Source organism: Squalius cephalus, assembly GCF_949319135.1.
Source record: "Squalius cephalus genome assembly, chromosome: 22".
Classification (NCBI taxonomy): Eukaryota; Metazoa; Chordata; class Actinopteri; order Cypriniformes; family Leuciscidae; genus Squalius; species Squalius cephalus.
In genome coordinates this window covers 22357919-22379069 of record NC_137143.1, presented here as the reverse complement: position 1 = coordinate 22379069, position 21151 = coordinate 22357919, and the positions used below count along the sequence as shown (strand labels likewise).

At 37.3% G+C, this 21151-nt stretch overlaps 1 protein-coding gene across 4 annotated transcripts; it reads right to left on the bottom strand.

Moving 5' to 3' along the window:
- Nucleotides 1-6384: 6384 nt before the first annotated feature.
- Nucleotides 6385-17324, bottom strand: comtb (catechol-O-methyltransferase b). Of its 4 annotated transcripts, none has more exons than XM_079858148.1 (7): nucleotides 15501-15570; nucleotides 15335-15416; nucleotides 9079-9250; nucleotides 8815-8932; nucleotides 7672-7865; nucleotides 7383-7514; nucleotides 6385-7193 (listed from the first exon to the last, which is right to left on the bottom strand). In XM_079858148.1, the coding sequence occupies exons 3-7, from the start codon at nucleotides 9247-9249 to the stop codon at nucleotides 7014-7016; spliced, it is 795 nt and encodes a 264-aa protein (XP_079714274.1). In that variant the 5' UTR covers nucleotide 9250; nucleotides 15335-15416; nucleotides 15501-15570; the 3' UTR covers nucleotides 6385-7013. The 4 variants fall into 4 exon arrangements, with proteins under 4 accessions (XP_079714274.1, XP_079714272.1, XP_079714275.1 ...); XM_079858146.1 differs by adding an exon at nucleotides 14953-15023 and having other exon boundaries at nucleotides 15335-15542; XM_079858149.1 differs by lacking the exons at nucleotides 15335-15416; nucleotides 15501-15570 and adding an exon at nucleotides 17263-17324.
- Nucleotides 17325-21151: the final 3827 nt, after the last annotated feature.

Below are 21151 nucleotides of genomic sequence, written 5' to 3'. Positions count from 1 at the left end.
CATAATGGGAGTGGGGGAACGGATTCCGACAGCTGGTTTTTTTGCCGTCGGATTCTGTTCCCCCCATATTTCTGACACACTGAGGTTCTGATATTTATAAAATTGATGCTGTTTAAGCTCCATCCACACACAGAATAGAATAAGCATATTTAAGCCAATACATCAACATCTCTCATCATTGGGGTGGGGGAACGGATTTCGACAGCTGAACTATTTGCCGTCGGATTCTGTTCCCCCTATGTTTCTTACACAATGAGGTTCTAATATTTATCACATTGCAGCTAATTGCTGAACCCAATAGCCTAGTGGTCAGTACACTCTTCACTGGCATTCGCTGTTTTTCAAATTATTACGACCCGAGATCAAGTCCCGTTTCGTCAACATTTCTTTATACTATACTGTCCTATCATAATAGTAGGCAAAGAAATATATTCTTTAAACTGATGCAAGTTAAGCTCCATCCACACACAAAAATAAAATCAGCATTTTTTAAGCCATTACATCAACACCTCTCATAATGGGAGTGGGGAAACGGATTCCGACAGCTGTTTTAATTGCCGTCGGATTCTGTTCCCCCCATATTTCTGACACACTGAGGTTCTAATATTTATCAAATTGATGCTGTTTAAGCTCCATCCACACACAGAATAGAATAAGCATATTTTAAGCCGATACATCAACATCTCTCTTCATTGGGGTGGGGGAACGGATTTCGACAGCTGAACTATTTGCCATCGGATTCTGTTCCCCCTATGTTTCTTACACAATGAGGTTCTAATATTTATCACATTGCTGTTAATTGCTGAACCCAGTAGCCTAGTGGTCAGTACATTCTGCACTCACATTCCTTGTTTTTCAGTTTATTACGACCCGAGTTCAAGTCCCGGTTCGTCAAACTTTCTTGATACTATACTGTCCTGTCATAATAAAAGGCAAAAAAAAAAATTCTTTAAACTGATGCAAGTTAAGCTCCATCCACACACAAAAATAAAATCAGCATTTTTTAAGCCATTACATCAACACCTCTCATAATGGGAGTGGGGGAACGGATTCCGACAGCTGGGTTTTTTTGCCGTCAGATTCTGTTCCCCCCATATTTCTGACACACTGAGGTTCTAATATTTATCAAATTGATGCTGTTTAAGCTCCATCCACACACAGAATAGAATAAGCATATTTTAAGCCAATACATCAACATCTCTCATCATTGGGGTGGGGGAACGGATTTCGACAGCTGAACTATTTGCCGTCGGATTCTGTTCCCCCTCTGTTTCTTACACAATGAGGTTCTAATATTTATCACATTGCAGCTAATTGCTGAACCCAATAGCCTAGTGGTCAGTACACTATTCACTGTTTTTCAACTTATTACGACCCGAGATCAAGTCCCGTTTCGTAAAAATTTCTTTATACTATACTGTCCTATCATAATAGTAGGCAAAGAAATATATTCTTTAAACTGATGCAAGTTAAGCTCCATCCACACACAACAATAAAATCAGCATTTTTTAAGCCATTACATCAACACCTCTCATAATGGGAGTGGGGAAACAGATTCCGACAGCTGTTTTAATTGCCGTCGGATTCTGTTCCCCCCATATTTCTGACACACTGAGGTTCTAATATTTATCAAATTGATGCTGTTTAAGCTCCATCCACACACAGAATAGAATAAGCATATTTTAAGCCGATACATCAACATCTCTCCTCATTGGGGTGGGGGAACGGATTTCGACAGCTGAACTATTTGCCGTCGGATTCTGTTCCCCCTATGTTTCTTACACAATGAGGTTCTAATATTTATCACATTGCTGTTAATTGCTGAACCCAGTAGCCTAGTGGTCAGTACATTCTGCACTCGCATTCCTTGTTTTTCAGTTTATTACGACCCGAGTTCAAGTCCCGGTTCCTCAAACTTTCTTGATACTATACTGTCCTATCATAATAGTAGGCAAAGAAATATATTCTTTAAACTGATGCAAGTTAAGCTCCATCCACACACAACAATAAAATCAGCATTTTTTAAGCCATTACATCAACACCTTTCATAATGGGAGTGGGGGAACGGATTCCGACAGCTGGTTTTTTTGCCGTCGGATTCTGTTCCCCCCATATTTCTGACACACTGAGGTTCTGATATTTATAAAAATTGATGCTGTTTAAGCTCCATCCACACACAGAATAGAATAAGCATATTTAAGCCAATACATCAACATCTCTCATCATTGGGGTGGGGCAACGGATTTCGACAGCTGAACCATTTGCCGTCGGATTCTGTTCCCCCTATGTTTCTTACACAATGAGGTTCTAATATTTATCACATTGCAGCTAATTGCTGAACCCAATAGCCTAGTGGTCAGTACACTCTTCACTGGCATTCACTGTTTTTCAACTTATTACGACCCGAGATCAAGTCCCGTTTCGTCAAAATTTCTTTATACTATACTGTCCTATCATAATAGTAGGCAAAGAAATATATTCTTTAAACTGATGCAAGTTAAGCTCCATCCACACACAACAATAAAATCAGCATTTTTTAAGCCATTACATCAACACCTCTCATAATGGGAGTGGGGAAACGGATTCCGACAGCTGTTTTAATTGCCGTCGGATTCTGTTCCCCCCATATTTCTGACACACTGAGGTTCTAATATTTATCAAATTGATGCTGTTTAAGCTCCATCCACACACAGAATAGAATAAGCATATTTTAAGCCGATACATCAACATCTCTCTTCATTGGGGTGGGGGAACGGATTTCGACAGCTGAACTATTTGCCGTCGGATTCTGTTCCCCCTATGTTTCTTACACAATGAGGTTCTAATATTTATCACATTGCTGTTAATTGCCGAACCCAGTAGCCTAGTGGTCAGTACATTCTGCACTCGCATTCCTTGTTTTTCAGTTTATTACGACCCGAGTTCAAGTCCCGGTTCCTCAAACTTTCTTGATACTATACTGTCCTATCATAATAGTAGGCAAAGAAATATATTCTTTAAACTTATGCAAGTTAAGCTCCATCCACACACAACAATAAAATCAGCATTTTTTAAGCCATTACATCAACACCTTTCATAATGGGAGTGGGGGAACGGATTCCGACAGCTGGTTTTTTTGCCGTCGGATTCTGTTCCCCCCATATTTCTGACACACTGAGGTTCTGATATTTATAAAATTGATGCTGTTTAAGCTCCATCCACACACAGAATAGAATAAGCATATTTAAGCCAATACATCAACATCTCTCATCATTGGGGTGGGGCAACGGATTTCGACAGCTGAACCATTTGCCGTCGGATTCTGTTCCCCCTATGTTTCTTACACAATGAGGTTCTAATATTTATCACATTGCAGCTAATTGCTGAACCCAATAGCCTAGTGGTCAGTACACTTTTCACTGGCATTCACTGTTTTTCAACTTATTACGACCCGAGATCAAGTCCCGTTTCGTCAAAATTTCTTTATACTATACTGTCCTATCATAATAGTAGGCAAAGAAATATATTCTTTAAACTGATGCAAGTTAAGCTCCATCCACACACAACAATAAAATCAGCATTTTTTAAGCCATTACATCAACACCTCTCATAATGGGAGTGGGGAAACGGATTCCGACAGCTGTTTTAATTGCCGTCGGATTCTGTTCCCCCCATATTTCTGACACACTGAGGTTCTAATATTTATCAAATTGATGCTGTTTAAGCTCCATCCACACACAGAATAGAATAAGCATATTTTAAGCCGATACATCAACATCTCTCTTCATTGGGGTGGGGGAACGGATTTCGACAGCTGAACTTATTGCCGTCGGATTCTGTTCCCCCTATGTTTCTTACACAATGAGGTTCTAATATTTATCACATTGCTGTTAATTGCTGAACCCAGTAGCCTAGTGGTCAGTACATTCTGCACTCACATTCCTTGTTTTTCAGTTTATTACGACCCGAGTTCAAGTCCCGGTTCCTCAAACTTTCTTGATACTATACTGTCCTATCATAATAGTAGGCAAAGAAATATATTCTTTAAACTGATGCAAGTTAAGCTCCATCCACACACAACAATAAAATCAGCATTTTTTAAGCCATTACATCAACACCTTTCATAATGGGAGTGGGGGAACGGATTCCGACAGCTGGTTTTTTTGCCGTCGGATTCTGTTCCCCCCATATTTCTGACACACTGAGGTTCTGATATTTATAAAATTGATGCTGTTTAAGCTCCATCCACACACAGAATAGAATAAGCATATTTAAGCCAATACATCAACATCTCTCATCATTGGGGTGGGGGAACGGATTTCGACAGCTGAACTATTTGCCGTCGGATTCTGTTCCCCCTATGTTTCTTACACAATGAGGTTCTAATATTTATCACATTGCAGCTAATTGCTGAACCCAATAGCCTAGTGGTCAGTACACTCTTCACTGGCATTCGCTGTTTTTCAAATTATTACGACCCGAGATCAAGTCCCGTTTCGTCAAAATTTCTTTATACTATACTGTCCTATCATAATAGTAGGCAAAGAAATATATTCTTTAAACTGATGCAAGTTAAGCTCCATCCACACACAAAAATAAAATCAGCATTTTTTAAGCCATTACATCAACACCTCTCATAATGGGAGTGGGGAAACGGATTCCGACAGCTGTTTTAATTGCCGTCGGATTCTGTTCCCCCCATATTTCTGACACACTGAGGTTCTAATATTTATCAAATTGATGCTGTTTAAGCTCCATCCACACACAGAATAGAATAAGCATATTTTAAGCCGATACATCAACATCTCTCTTCATTGGGGTGGGGGAACGGATTTCGACAGCTGAACTATTTGCCATCGGATTCTGTTCCCCCTATGTTTCTTACACAATGAGGTTCTAATATTTATCACATTGCTGTTAATTGCTGAACCCAGTAGCCTAGTGGTCAGTACATTCTGCACTCACATTCCTTGTTTTTCAGTTTATTACGACCCGAGTTCAAGTCCCGGTTCGTCAAACTTTCTTGATACTATACTGTCCTGTCATAATAAAAGGCAAAAAAAAAAATTCTTTAAACTGATGCAAGTTAAGCTCCATCCACACACAAAAATAAAATCAGCATTTTTTAAGCCATTACATCAACACCTCTCATAATGGGAGTGGGGGAACGGATTCCGACAGCTGGTTTTTTTTGCCGTCAGATTCTGTTCCCCCCATATTTCTGACACACTGAGGTTCTAATATTTATCAAATTGATGCTGTTTAAGCTCCATCCACACACAGAATAGAATAAGCATATTTTAAGCCAATACATCAACATCTCTCATCATTGGGGTGGGGGAACGGATTTCGACAGCTGAACTATTTGCCGTCGGATTCTGTTCCCCCTCTGTTTCTTACACAATGAGGTTCTAATATTTATCACATTGCAGCAACTTGCTGAACCCAATAGCCTAGTGGTCAGTACACTCTACACTGGCATTCGTTGTTTTTCAGCTTATTACGACCCGAGTTCAAATCCCGTTTCGTCAAACTTTCTTTATACTATACTGTCCTATCATAATAGTAGGCAAAGAAATATATTCTTTAAACTGATGCAAGTTAAGCTCCATCCACACACAACAATAAAATCAGCATTTTTTAAGCCATTACATCAACACCTCTCATAATGGGAGTGGGGAAACGGATTCCGACAGCTGTTTTAATTGCCGTCGGATTCTGTTCCCCCCATATTTCTGACACACTGAGGTTCTAATATTTATCAAATTGATGCTGTTTAAGTTCCATCCACACAGAATAGAATAAGCATATTTTAAGCCGATACATCAACATCTCTCTTCATTGGGGTGGGGGAACGGATTTCGACAGCTGAACTATTTGCCATATCATCAAGTTATCATGTCAAGTTTTCATATCCATCTTCATCCTCATCTCCATCTATGCTCTGGAGGAAACTCTGTACCATTGAGGGTTAAGGTGTCTATCATATTTTTATTTATAAGTGTGCTTGTGGATGTATTATTTTGAAAAGTGTGGCTGGGCTGTAGTGGTTCATTTTCAATGCTATTAAAGATTTATGACTGTTAAATTAAGTTGTGGAATATGACACTATTAAATGTGAGAGGGATGGATCCGAATAATAAATGAACAAAAAATAAAAATGTAATTGTCTGTTATATCTTCATAGTCTTGTGTTTTGAGACAAAAGTAACCATTTTTCACAGACACAATTATTTTTATAATGTACAAACTTTATTCTGTCCCCTTACACTAACCCTATCCTGGCTGTTTACCTCATGGAGAACAAAAAACTAAAAGAATTTTGGATACTGCCATCTTTGTGGGGACATTTTGTTCCCATAATGTAGGGTTTACCAGGTCACACACACACACACAAACAATGGTGAGGTCATGAAAATGTGTTTTATAATAACTTAGTTTTACATTAAGACAGTAGCTTAGATTAAAAAGCTAATTAAAATATCACCTTAAAATGAAATGAATAAAACATTATTGCCAGACACAAATAAAATTGCAACATTAAAGCATACAAAATTATGCACCAAAACATAAATAAAACAGCAATCCATATAAGCCACTATCAATACTAAAAAATATAAATAAAAAAGCTAAAATGAACACACTCTAAATGACATGAACACAAAGTGGCATTGTTTCAATTATTACAGAATAACTATAAAATAACCTAAAAAGGTTACATTTTCTGTAAAAAATATAAATACAGAATCACTGGTATATTTTAAGATAAAATTTCTGGTAACACTGTAAGAGAGGGTCTAGACCAGCCATTTTAAATGTGATCCTACCCTCTAGTGGTACAGAGTGGTAAAACAGTGGTCTTGTTTGAACAAATATGCAGAACTGTGTCCTGATTCACATATTTTAAGTCCAGTAAGTCTTAAGGACTTATGATAGTAAATTATTCAAAATACACCTCTTGTTAGATCTGAGAAACTCTTAGCATAAAAAGTCAAGCGAAAAAAGGTAAACATATGAACCATTTCTGTATACCTCTAGCCCAAAAACACAGACTTTTCCAAGCCGTCCTCTGCCTTGGTATACTCTAAATGGGATTTAAAATAGCAGCTTTTATAGGAAAGGCTATTGCGCACATATTGAAGATAGTCTGGGACTCCCGGACAGATCACATTATCAGCAAGCAGAACGGTGCCTTTCCTTAGTAGACCACAATCCTATAAATAAAGAAGACAGAAAAAAAGAGAAGTGCAGAAAAGGTTGGATATATGCTTCCAGTAAAATCGAGAGGAAAACACTGACATTGCAACTGACTTCATGAAGTTTTTGGACATATTTGCATTGTAGAGGCACCATAATCTCTAACTGAGATTGAATGAAATTACAGTGGTCAGAATCAAACACACCTCCATTAATTTTGTGTCAGGGAGGTAACGGTCCTTCCAGTGGTCCAGAAAAACTAAATCAAATGTTTCAATTCCAAAATGCTCCTTCATGCGCGGGATCCAATCTTCAGAAGCACCTTCTACAAGCTGGACCTGATGAAGTAAAACATTGATTCAAGGCATAATAAACAGGAAATGACTCCTTTCATTTGAAATATATAGGCTACAAACATAATGTTTGCAGAGAGTAGAGAGTAAATAAGGACTACTGTATGTAAATGAAGTGTTTGTGAAGGAACAGGGCCCTTACTCTGTCTTCAAGACCCGCCCAGGCGATTACTTGTCGAGCAATTGCAGCATAATTTGCATTGAACTCCAGTGTTATCAGACGAGCTCCAGGAGGAAGCAGACGAGCGATGCGCACTGTAGAGTATCCACAGTATGTGCCCAACTCTAGGACCTTCTCTGGGTTCAACTCACTCACCACTGAGTCCAGGATACAGCCTGAGTGTACACACATACATACACAGTACACACATATGTTGTGTTTTCTTGTTTTATGGGTACTTTCCATTGACATAATGATTTTTATACTGCACAAACTGTATATTATCTCCCCTTATACACCAACTCTACCCCCAAACCAATAAATCTTCTTTGCACTTTTAAAACATTTTTAAGATGTTTTCCTCATGGGGACCAAAACAATTCCCCTCCCCACAAGGACTAGGATTTCAGATATTGCCATCTTTGTGGGGACATTTTGTCCCCATAATGTAGGGTTTACCAGGCCACACACACACAAACACACGTTTGTTTCATTATATTAGTGAGGGCATTGCATAGACTTCCATTGATTTTATATCAGGTTAAGGATATTTTCTATGGCCTAAAACAACCCCTACCGCTAAACATATCCCTCAAGAAACATGTGCAAAACACTAAATTTAAATAAAAACATGTTTTGGCCGATTTATAAGACTTTTTAACTAGTGGTGAGGATCCGTAATAAGTATAGTCAGCTGTTGTCATTATATTTTAGTGTATAAGTGAGAATATTTGGCCCTGACAAGTATAGGCAAAAAAAAAAAAAAAAAAGATTAAAAATTATATAGCTGGCTTAGCAAAAGTTCCAAAAATGTGTGAAATTGAGTACATATATTGGAATACTTTGAACACTATTTATGTTTATGAAGGAAGTCTCTTCTGCTCATCAAGGCTGCATTTATTTGATCAAAAATACAGTAAAAACAGTATATTTACCGTTTATACGGTTAGTTAAGTAATAAAAATGACATAATTAATAAAACCCATTTCCCTATTTTGAAGCAAACATATTCAAATGTTATCTTCAGAAAATAATCTGAAATTTCTTTCAGATTTTCCCCTGAACATTTCTGTGCAATGAAAAATAATAATAACGAGTCTGGAAATACAAAAGCAGTGCTCTGACCTTTCTCATCTCCAATGTTCATAGCCCATTCACTGTGTCGGCAGAAATGATCAATGGCCGAGATCACACTCTGAGGGTCACCTCGGGTTGCATGCTTCCGTACTGCATTCAGCAGACGCTGGTCACAACAAAGACATAAAGGGTTCTGGTGACGACTTTGTTTACTTCATGGGCCTCAATAGTTTAACACCTTTCAGGATTGAGGTACATTCTGTAATTCTGTATTGAGAAAGAAAACTGTTAAACCAGGACTAATTGAGTCACCTGTGGTCGAGTGGATCTGGTCAGAGTATCGAGAGCACGCTCAACGATGACATCATGCCAGAGTAACGCGAGACTGCCGTTGAACTGCACAACAGCAGGGATGAACCAGGAGTACAAGACATATAAAAGCACTGTGACCCCGACAAACCAGCACAGCAACACCAGCAACATACTAGAGCCAGACACAGAGATGCATATAAACCATTAGAATACATTTATTGAATTAAGCTGATAATCACATAAAGTACAGATCTAGTTAATTGGCTCAGAAAATATAAATTAAATCAAATGTCTATTCAAAGCATTTGAATTGCCTTAAGTATTTTAGAAATTATAGACATGTATTATTTATTATTTTATTTAACTTTGCCACTATGGAAATATTTCAGATACAAAGTGGAAATCAATATACACCACCGTTTAAAAGTTTAGGATCATTGAGGCATTTTTCAAGTTTGTTTGTTCACCAAGGCTGAATTTATTTGATAAAAAATACAGTAAAATTGTAAAATAGTATTACAATTTAACATAGCATAAAATAAGCCATATAAATGAATAAAAGCCTGATGTGCATCCCTTTGAATGGTCTGTGTAAATTTAGAGTTAAAATAATACATCTCTATCACCTTTCAAGACAGCACACACACACACACACCAATGTATGCAATTTAATTACACTCTAATAGAGCCCAGGTCTGCACTCCTGCAGGTCATGAGATGAATGTATATGGAAATTAATGTTCTCATTCAGTACTGTGCTTTCATCTCTCTGGCCATTCCTCTATTGTATTGGTCTAATGAGATGGGTGGTTACTATGCAGCAAATAAACCCTGAACTGAAAATCTCTCTTTATCTCTTGATTATTTGGTTGCTATTGCTACAACATGTTGCTGTAGCTCAATCTGTCCATGAAGCAGATATTGGGATTGGGATAAAACTACAATTTTCTCACAAAATGTGTTTTCCTTAGTCAACACCACTATATAACAATAACATGTACAATATTTATACACTGCCATTCAAAAGGGTTTTTTTTAACACATTTTTTTTTTATTTTAAATTAATGCTGTTCTTTTGAACATTCTATTTATCAAAGAGTCCTGAAAAAAAATGTATCACAGTTTCCACAAAAATATTAAGCAGCACAACTGTTTTCAACATTAATAATGTTTGTTTTTGGTGGAATAGATCTGCTACACTGCTGTTTCGGCTGTTATTGCTGCTGCTGCTGGTGTTGATTATTACTGCTTCTACTGCTGTTATTGCTGCTGCTGTTGATTATTACTGCTTCTACTGCTGTTATTGCTGCTGCTGTTGATTATTGCTGCTGCTTCTACTGCTGTTATTGCTGCTGCTGTTGATTATTGCTGCTGCTTCTACTGATGTTATTGCTGCTGCTGTTGATTATTACTGCTTCTACTGCTGTTATTGCTGCTGCTGTTGATTATTGCTGCTGCTTCTACTGCTGTTATTGCTGCTGCTGTTGATTATTACAGCTTCTACTGCTGTTATTGCTGCTGCTGCTGCTGTTGATTATTACTGCTTCTACTGCTGTTATTGCTGCTGCTGTTGATTACTGCTGCTGCTTCTACTGCTGTTATTGCTGCTGCTGTTGATTATTACTGCTTCTACTGCTGTTGTTGCTGCTGGTGTTGATTATTACTGCTTCTACTGCTGTTATTGCTGCTGCTGTTGATTATTACTGCTGCTTCTACTGCTGTTATTGCTGCTGCTGTTGATTATTACTGCTTCTACTGCTGTTATTGCTGCTGCTGTTGATTATTACTGATTCTACTGCTGTTATTGCTGCTGCTGTTGATTATTGCTGCTGCTGATTATTGCTGCTGCTTCAACTGCTGTTATTGCTGCTGCTGTTGATTATTACTGTTTCTACTGCTGTTATTGCTGCTGCTGCTGTTGATTATTGCTGTTTCTACTGCTGTTATTGCTGCTGCTGTTGATTATTGCTGTTTCTACTGCTGTTATTGCTGCTGCTGATTATTACTGTTTCTACTGCTGTTATTGCTGCTGCTGTTGATTATTACTGCTTCTACTGCTGTTATTGCTGCTGCTGTTGATTATTGCTGCTGCTTCTACTGCTGTTATTGCTTCTGCTGTTGATTATTACTGTTACTACTGCTGTTATTGCTGCTGCTGTTGATTATTGCTGCTGCTTCTACTGCTGTTATTGCTGCTGCTGTTGATTATTACAGCTTCTACTGCTGTTATTGCTGCTGCTGCTGCTGTTGATTATTACTGCTTCTACTGCTGTTATTGCTGCTGCTGTTGATTACTGCTGCTGCTTCTACTGCTGTTATTGCTGCTGCTGTTGATTATTACTGCTTCTACTGCTGTTGTTGCTGCTGGTGTTGATTATTACTGCTTCTACTGCTGTTATTGCTGCTGCTGTTGATTATTACTGCTGCTTCTACTGCTGTTATTGCTGCTGCTGTTGATTATTACTGCTTCTACTGCTGTTATTGCTGCTGCTGTTGATTATTACTGCTTCTACTGCTGTTATTGCTGCTGTTGATTATTGCTGCTGCTGATTATTGCTGCTGCTTCAACTGCTGTTATTGCTGCTGCTGTTGATTATTACTGTTTCTACTGCTGTTATTGCTGCTGCTCTTGATTATTGCTGCTTCTACTGCTGTTATTGCTTCTGTTGTTGATTATTACTGTTTCTACTGCTGTTATTGCTGCTGCTGCTGTTGATTATTGCTGTTTCTACTGCTGTTATTGCTGCTGCTGTTGATTATTGCTGTTTCTACTGCTGTTATTGCTGCTGCTGATTATTACTGTTTCTACTGCTGTTATTGCTGCTGCTGTTGATTATTACTGCTTCTACTGCTGTTATTGCTGCTGCTGTTGATTATTGCTGCTGCTTCTACTGCTGTTATTGCTTCTGCTGTTGATTATTACTGTTACTACTGCTGTTATTGCTGCTGCTGTTGATTATTGCTGTTTCTACTGCTGTTATTGCTGCTGCTGTTGATTATTGCTGTTTCTACTGCTGTTATTGCTGCTGCTGATTATTACTGTTTCTACTGCTGTTATTGCTGCTGCTGTTGATTATTGCTGTTTCTACTGCTTTTATTGCTGCTGCTGATTATTACTGTTTCTACTGCTGTTATTGCTGCTGCTGTTGATTATTACTGCTTCTACTGCTGTTATTGCTGCTGCTGTTGATTATTGCTGCTGCTTCTACTGCTGTTATTGCTTCTGCTGTTGATTATTACTGTTTCTACTGCTGTTATTGCTGCTGCTGTTGATTATTGCTGTTTCTACTGCTGTTATTGCTGCTGCTGTTGATTATTGCTGTTTCTACTGCTGTTATTGCTGCTGCTGATTATTACTGTTTCTACTGCTGTTATTGCTGCTTCTGTTGATTATTATTGTTTCTACTGCTGTTATTGCTGCAGCTGTTGATTATTACTGCTTCTACTGCTGTTATTGCTGCTGCTGCTGCTGTTGATTATTACTGCTTCTACTGCTGTTATTGCTGCTGCTTCTACTGCTGTTATTGCTGCTGCTGTTGATTACTGTTTCTACTGCTGTTGCTGCTGCTGCTGTTGATTATTACTGTTTCTACTGCTGTTATTGCTGCTGCTGTTGATTATTACTGTTTCTACTGCTGTTGTTGCTGCTGCTGTTGATTAAACTACTGCTGCTCCAACTACTGCTGCAGAACATGTATGGAACTTGCTACTGCCAATACATACATGACATGCTGTGAGCAAATAAGACATGCTGCTGCTGTACAATAGCATACATTAATTACCCATAGCAGATCTATATAGGTGGAGCTGGGGAAGGTGGAGGAAATCTGAAAGCATGCTGCAAACTGCAGACTCTGGCCAAGTATTTGAAAGTTGAGCAGCAAGCTCATTGGCTGCTTTACAGCAGGAACCAATCAGCTTAGCCCTATAGAGAGGACCTAATCAGCCTGTGCCATCTAGAATTTCATGACAAAACTTTGTGTCTATTTTAAATTGTTTTAATATTTCACAAAATTACTGTTTTTGCTGGATTGCAGCCTTGGTGAGTAAGTATACGAGACTTCTTTCAAAAACATTAAACAATCTTATCAACCCCAAACTTTTGAACCACAGTGTAAATTGCAAATCTAGCATTCACTTCATTGAATGAATGAATTGAGACTACAGGATGGTTTCCAACTCCACTCTTAAGAATTCTATGAACTCTTATTTTGATATTCTGTTTCCCTGCTCTGTTTAGTTTCGGGTTTCTTGGTTTCTGATTATGTCCCTGATTCTTTCTATGGTTACACATTATTATGGAAAAAAGAAATGTGATGTCTGCACACTGAATTCACAGCTCCAAACAACTTTTATTGAAAGCGCAACGTTTTGACCGTCAGGTCTTCATCAGGCACAATACCCATGTTGAAAAATACAACTCTAACAGAAACAGATAATCACCTTAATTAGACACACACTCCAAAACATGTGACAATTAATTCAAATCACGTGAGACACAAAAAAAATACTTTAAAAAATAAAAAACGTATAATTATCAAATGTATCTCATTTAGTTCCTTGTTATCTCTTGCATATATACTTCCCTGTTCAGTTCAGTCCTCAGCTGTTATTATGTGTTGTTTATCTCCTGTGTGCTCATGGTGATTTCCTGAGTTTATTATTAAAGACTTTTTAAAGTATTCCTTTTTCATGCATGTTGCTTACACAACTAAAAATTACACCTTTTCTGATTTTTTTTATTTATTTTTTTTTTGAAAAATTGAGTTTTGAAAACTGAATAGAATAAATAGAACATGAAATAAAAATGTCCACTGCAAAGTAAATATGTACTTTAGAAGATCTGTTAATAATTGTTAACTTAATAATGAAGACTAAAGTAGTCATGGAGAGTGAGAAATGCACTTCTCAAGTTGGATTTTAGAGTTGCATGGCAACAAGCACAAGGTTAAGAGCTATTAGACAAAGAGTGTATCACCCCTGAGAGAGGACCATGACAAGGTCTTCTCTGGCTTTCTTTAAATATACACACAAATGTAGCTGGGGTCTGGAGTGGAATGCAGAGTTCAGCCACTTTGCTGGACAGCCATTGTTAGTGAGAAAATCCTCTCAAATGGGTGTCAGAAAGGAATGAGAGAAGCACAGAGGCTGGCCTGGTTGAGACTGGTTACTATTTTTTTAATAACAAATGTTATTGCTGTAAATATTTACCAGTCTATACATTTAATACATTGGAAAAGTTCAGTATGTATGTACTATAATGTTAATTCACACTGCAATAGCAAGTATTGCAGCAATAATGCTTAATAGCACAAGGATTTTTTTATTATAAATGAGAAATGATTTCATATCAATATTACATGTTGTGTTAAAGATAGTATTAGAGCCACATAATAATTTAAAGTGAACAAGAAATGTGATACACTAAAAAAGACCATTCTGTCTTCAGTGATGTGCAAACATGATAATTGGTATCGGCTGACCAGAACACACACTGTGAAACATTTACTAAAATAGATTTAACGCAAATTGGGTTTCAATTTTAAACAAGATACAAGCCTAGAAAATATTTACAAAGTGAGCACAAACACAATGACACATAATAATAAAAATATAGTTATTATTTAAATAATGAAAGAGACCAGAAAGAGGGTTATAGGCAGTGTAACATTATTATGAACACATCATATTTTCATATAAATGTGCAGTAATAAACTATGTTATAAATTGACAACATTTTTAAAAAAAGGCAATTAAAGGAAATTATCTTAATGATGGATGGTGTGCAGTACAGCGTTTTCTGAATGTTCATAATTCAACAAAAATTAGAGTAAATTACCATTTAAGAATAAATGATAGAGAGAAAACACTTACTTTCGATGAGGGCCTCTCCTTTACTTTTACAAAATGTCTATTTCGCTTAAGGACCTTCTGTTATAACCAACCTGCAAGGATGCAAATGCACTGTTCAGCTGTGTGTTCTCAGCTCGCTCTCTCGCTCTCTCTCTCTCAGCTGACCCTGTAATATGCTCTCTCACCTCTTTTGGGTAGTTTGGAGCTGTGAGGAATGTTTGGCCGCAGGCCTTTTAGTATATAACTTTTAGAATATAACTTACACCCCCAGAAAGTAAATAGAAATCGAAACTACGCCAAAGATTAAAAAAAAAGAAAAAGAAAATGGCATTGTTACAGTCTATGGTTGTGATGCAGCTGCATGTGGCAACAGATGAACATAGATGCGGCTACCGTTACTCACCCTAATCTGCAGATTTTCCATAAAATGGAAGTTCATATAGTGAACAGAAGCGATCGATCAATGTTCCAATATTCCAAGTCTTCTGAAATCATACGATGCATTTATATTAGAATCATACAGGAATTTAAATTGTTATTTGCTGAAAGTTTCCCCTGTAGTTGTTTACTTTTTGTTAAAGCACGCGGTAGCGACCGGATCTTTTACTTGTGAACCAACTCATTCAATTGAACCGATTCACAATTCGATTCGTTCGTAACGGAACGGCATGAAAATGAGTAGGCCTAAATAATAACGCTAATGACAGATATCAAATTTGCCAATTTTAAACTGTTGCGTCAAAACAAAGGGGTTCAAGACAGACACTGAAATTTCAAGCTAAATAGAGGTCAAATTAAACCCTCTAGTGCTTTAACAGCGTTTTTTACGCTGCTTGCATGTAAGTTCATCCACAATTTATTATCTAATTTCGACTGACTAAAATGTAGATTCTGTTCTCACGGAACAGGCACACAAATCAGCTATTTGAGTATCTCAAAAAGATAAACCATACGGAGAATGCCAGCACAACACCTCCATATACGCCGCTCCTTCCAAAATGCTGCATATGGCTGAGCAGACATTTACTTTGTTAGACTTATGTAACCCCTGTCAATAACTTCGTCTGCTTTATTTTGTTTATTTGATATAATGCGATAGCATGTCCCAGCCATACTTAACTAACACATTCTACATGATTACTGCTAGGGGAATGGCATGTAAACAAATTCAACTATATATAGGCCTAGGTGTTTTTTGGGGGTAAATAAATACATGGGGGGGGGGGGGGGGGGGGGGGAAGAAAGGCATTTCACAATTTTTTTTATCTATTCAACTGCTGTATAGCCTATAGTTGTCATTGCATGGTTAACATGAATTTTAAATTGTTCAAATTTTTTTATTCCGTTTGACTTTATGAATATAGAAACGAGCAATTATACCAATTAACTCAAGATTTTTTTTAGAACAAAAGTAACCTCTTCAGTGTCTCCTTATAAGAAATATAATGCCCCTTGGAGGTCAGATAAAGAATGGACAGAAACTCTAAATGTCATTTTATTAAATTGGGTAAATACTTTTACTATTAGTAGTACTTTTAGTTATTTAATAATAAAAAGCACCCCCTTCAATATATCATACACACAATCAGTAGAAAGTACCTTTCTGTCTATTTAAATGAACCATAGGGACTCCAGACACTGATATTGTGGCTGAGCATAGGCACTGGGCTGAGTTCGAGTATGGACTAAGTAAATGACTGAACTGCTGACTCAGACCTTACAAAAATAAATAATAATATAACAATAAGTGCAAAATATGGGGACTGTGACAACCTTCCTGTACCCCCACCTAATAAGGCCCCTCCAATCTGAGAGTGCTCTAAAACATCTTTAGAGCCATTCAACACTAAATAATAAAGACCAACGCTAAAAATAGCACAGATCAGTCATAGAAATGAGACCATACTGAAGGTCAGTGGATCCAGCCAAGCTTCCCGGACACTTAATAGCAATTATTGAATGTCTTTCCAATATTTATTGGACAATACCCTCCTGAGACCATTCACAGACTTTGATGCAGACAGGAGAGCACGTCATATGTCTTTCTCCATTCCTAACAGTCATTTCTTATCCCAGAATAACAGTTGATGCTAAAAATGAACGTAGCACTGTACAGTCTTTTCAAGTCAAAACAAGTGAGCTTTATTGTCATTCTACTATATGTGGAGACATACAGTGGAACGAAATTTCATGCCTTGCAGGACCACATGCTACATGAAAACAAATATAAACAGTAGAAGTAGCCTATAAACATATAAACAGGTATAAACCTACACATAAACTACTGAAAAAAGTAATCTAACTATACCAATACTATAATCTTTCTGTTACGTTTTAAGCAGGGACGAGGAGAGGTGAGAATCCAAGTGCAGCAAGAGTTTATTCAAAAAACACAAACCAAGATAATCCAAGACAGAAACAGGAACATAATCCAAACAGGGGAACCAGAGACCTAATCCGACAATGGGGACAGAAAATAACTTCAAAATAAGAGTCCACATGACAACAGAAATGAACACAGACCCAGGGCACCAGTTACACTTACTATACATATACAAGTAAGTACACATATACTATATACTTTCCATAAATACTGCACATATACCCTGGACATATAATTTGAATTTCACATGTAACAACACACAGTAGTGCAGTGGTACAAAAAGACATTCAGGGCAAGCAGCACAACTGGGAGACAATGAAAGGTGAGTCTGTAGTGTATGTACATTGTAAAAAAAAAATGTATTACCCTATAGTGAATCTGGTACTAGTGAGGATGTTAAAGTGTCCAGTGCAGATAGAGAGAGAAGAGAGTATAACCACAGATGGAGGGTTTGTATAGGCCACTCATCCTGTGTGTGGCTTCTGTTTCAGGGGTTAGGAGTTTGGACAGGGGTATTAAAGGTGAGCGGGGTGACTGGAGTTGAAGGCTCTCACAGCCTGGGGCAAGAAGCTGTTGAGTAGTCTGGCAGAGCGGGCTCTGATGCTCCGGTACCATCTTCCTGACGGCAGGAGCTGAAAGAGACTGTGGGAATGATGGGTGGGGTTCTTCACGGCACTGGTGGATTTGCTGGAGCATCGTGCAAAGAAAATGTCCCGTATGAAGGGGAGAGAGACACTGATGATCTTTGCAGCTGTGTTCATTGTCCTGCAGTAGCGCACGAAGTGGAGGCGCTGTTGGGTCTGTTTGGAGAGTGATGTAGTGTTGGTGGTCCAGGTGAGATCCTCTGTGATCTGTGTGCACCCCCTAGAATTCAGTGCTGCTGACTCTCTACAGTCGAGCTGCTGATAGTCAGTGGGAGGTGGTCAACAGAGTTTCTCCTGAAGTCCATCACAACCTCTTCTTCCCCACATTGAGAGACAGGTTGTGTCACCAGGTATGTTGTCAGGACCTGCAGCCTTTCATGGGTTAATCCTGAATAGGGTCTTCCTTATGTCACCTGGTCATTGGGTAGTTTTTGTGCAGGTGTGTCATTCTGCATTTCAAACCGTGAGTAAAAGGTGTTGAGTGATTTGAGGTAACTTACTATATTCTGTTATATTTATGCTTAAAACATGGGATTAGTCATATAGAAATCAGTTAAATATGAATATATTTTAGAATAGATGAAGCATGTATCAAAGAGAACTGACTGTACGCCAATTTGAATAGGAGAGAATCACTTGAAGTGTCCGAAAAACATTCCAACACATTCCAAGTGTTCAGTGGGCATGCAGTGATGTGACCAAAGACCATGTGAACTGAACAGCCTTTCAGAATGTACTGTGTAACCCCAAATATGTGCTTACATTATGCATTGTAAGTAAAATATACACTTAGGTGTGATTCATCTTTGAAAAAGAGTGACACAATGTGGAAAAGGATTAGACTTTATATCATGATCTTTATTATGATTTCCCCCCACCTAACAGACCATCTTGATGTGAAATGTAAAAAAAAAAACAATGGAAACAGTATATAAAAAAATCTAGCAATACATCTATGATTCTAAAAGCTGCAATGATAGCACAATTTAAAGCCAAAACAGGGTGTCATTCATAAAGATGACAACAAGAGTCTCTTTCGCTGGTGTAAACAAACAAGAGGCGTGTACTATGCAAATAAATATGTATACAAAATCTGATCAGTTCATAAATATACAATATATATTGTTTTTTCAAGTTGCTACATATAGGTATTTTTCGTTATTTATAATTAATTACAGTACAGACATTTATGTCACCAAAAAACACTAAGAGAGACTAGCAATGCACAGCTGTTTGGTCATGAGTTTCAGATACCAGCTTGAGGCACCTCACAAACCAGCAACATGAAGAGTAGTAAATACACGTGAATTCTTCAAGTCTAATTAGCAAAGTATTAAATAAACCATCATCATTTGAAACTTAAACCATCATATGACCTATGTTCTGCAGTTTTAGCGATAATACATAGGCTTAACATTAGTCTACAGTCTTGTTTTTAACTAGTGGACACCAAATTGTTCTGATTTCAAGGGTAATAATCGGTAATGACAGAATTACTATTTCAGGAAGAACAATCTAAAGAAGAAAAACTAAACAACCAACTCAGGAACTGTAACAAAAGGACTTCCAAACTAGTTATATGACATACTGACTGGTTTAGACAATTATACGGTATTTTGCTTCCAAAAAGTGCAAACATAAGACCAGCTTATGCCACTTCTCAACATGAAAACTACAGTAAATGCTCAGATATATTTGTTGAATACTGTAGAATATCAATTGAAGGGGTTGCCAAGTTGGATGCGACTAATCTTGAAAGTATAAAATATATGCAAACAATTTTCTTTCTCAAAATTGTTGAAACAAAAAAGCAATGAAATAAAAAAAAAATTATATATTATATTATAATAAACGTTAATATATTTCTGACTCTGTAAAGGATTTCATAGGGATGCATCATTTCATTTTGAAATCTTATCATGCACGTTTTAAGATTTTTATTTTTTACTTGCCTTTACAGGCCTCAAAACTGCCATTTCAGTTCAAGATCACAATATTTTAGGTCAACAGTCCTTTTCGAGTTCTTTGAAATTGTGGAATCGATGACTGTGGACTTAATGGTATAAATCCCTGTATTAGAGCTTTAAAGTTCATTTTAGAGACCAGGCATATGCTTGTTTGCATGTCTAGAACTTCAGAGAATATAAGCCCTCCAGGAGAAAAAGCTCATCACTTCAAGGTCCTCTACATGAAATGCTTTTATCATACTCTTCATAGCTACATATAGATATTTAGATATATAGATATAAACAAACAAGTATGCAACACATTCACTGCTGTTATAGTACATTAAAATGCATGAGTTCATTAAACTTAGAGTAGTCTTGTATATAATTAAATGACTGTTAACCTGAAACATATTAGTTACAAAATAGTAATTAAGAATACATATATCTTATAATCTATTTTATTCTCTGAAAATATATAAATATATCTCAGGATGAAGTGGAGATGATTAACTTTACATTTTGAAAACAAATTATGGATACATTACAATAACATCCCATTAATACACACACAGAGTATGGAGAAAAATAAACAAAATGTATCTTGTAAACACCAGTTTACAATCAAGCGCAGCGCTAGATCTATGACAGCCAACACACTGATCTACTATTTCAGTTCTGTGTCGTTTAAAGACTCCTCCTGATTTGCTGAACAATGTAAGGGATGAATCAATAGGGATGAATGCAGTACAATAATTGTACTTTTAAATAATGGCGTAATTTATATAATATTGTGGCAAGCAGAGCGGGGTCGAAAGCCGTGGGAACGGAGCGAGTGCTAATGAGCGTCACCTGCGCGTCACACAGGTCTCCAGTCCCGCGGAGGAGCTCCGGAAGGATAAAAGGAGGAGTGACGACAGTGCAAGACGAGAGAGGACCAGGCCTGACCTTTTATGTTGGTATTTATTATGTTTATATGCGGCAGTCATCCATGAGGAGCTGCTGCTTTACTTTCGTTTTCTTATTTCTTTATGTTATGATTAAAACTTTGCGTTGAACGTTCGCCGGTTCCCGCCTCCTTCTTCCCTGAACGTAAACTTTGTTACAAATATATATAATTTATATAATAATAAATAATTATTATAATATATATATAATGTTCAATATCTCCAACCAAATGCTATTTTGTTCTGCTGTCATTTTTTCTTGGTGTTACAGCATTTATGCTACAAACTAAGGGTGAATTA

Coding starts and splice junctions, on each gene's coding strand:
- comtb (XM_079858149.1), bottom strand. CDS start 9,249: ATGTTGCTGGTGTTGCTGTGCTGGTTTGTCGGGGTCACAGTGCTTTTA. Junction 7,866..8,814: donor GAACATTGGAGATGAGAAAG/GTCAGAGCACTG, acceptor GTGTACACTCAG/GCTGTATCCTGGACTCAGTG. Junction 7,515..7,671: donor GGGCGGGTCTTGAAGACAGA/GTAAGGGCCCTG, acceptor TTACTTCATCAG/GTCCAGCTTGTAGAAGGTGC.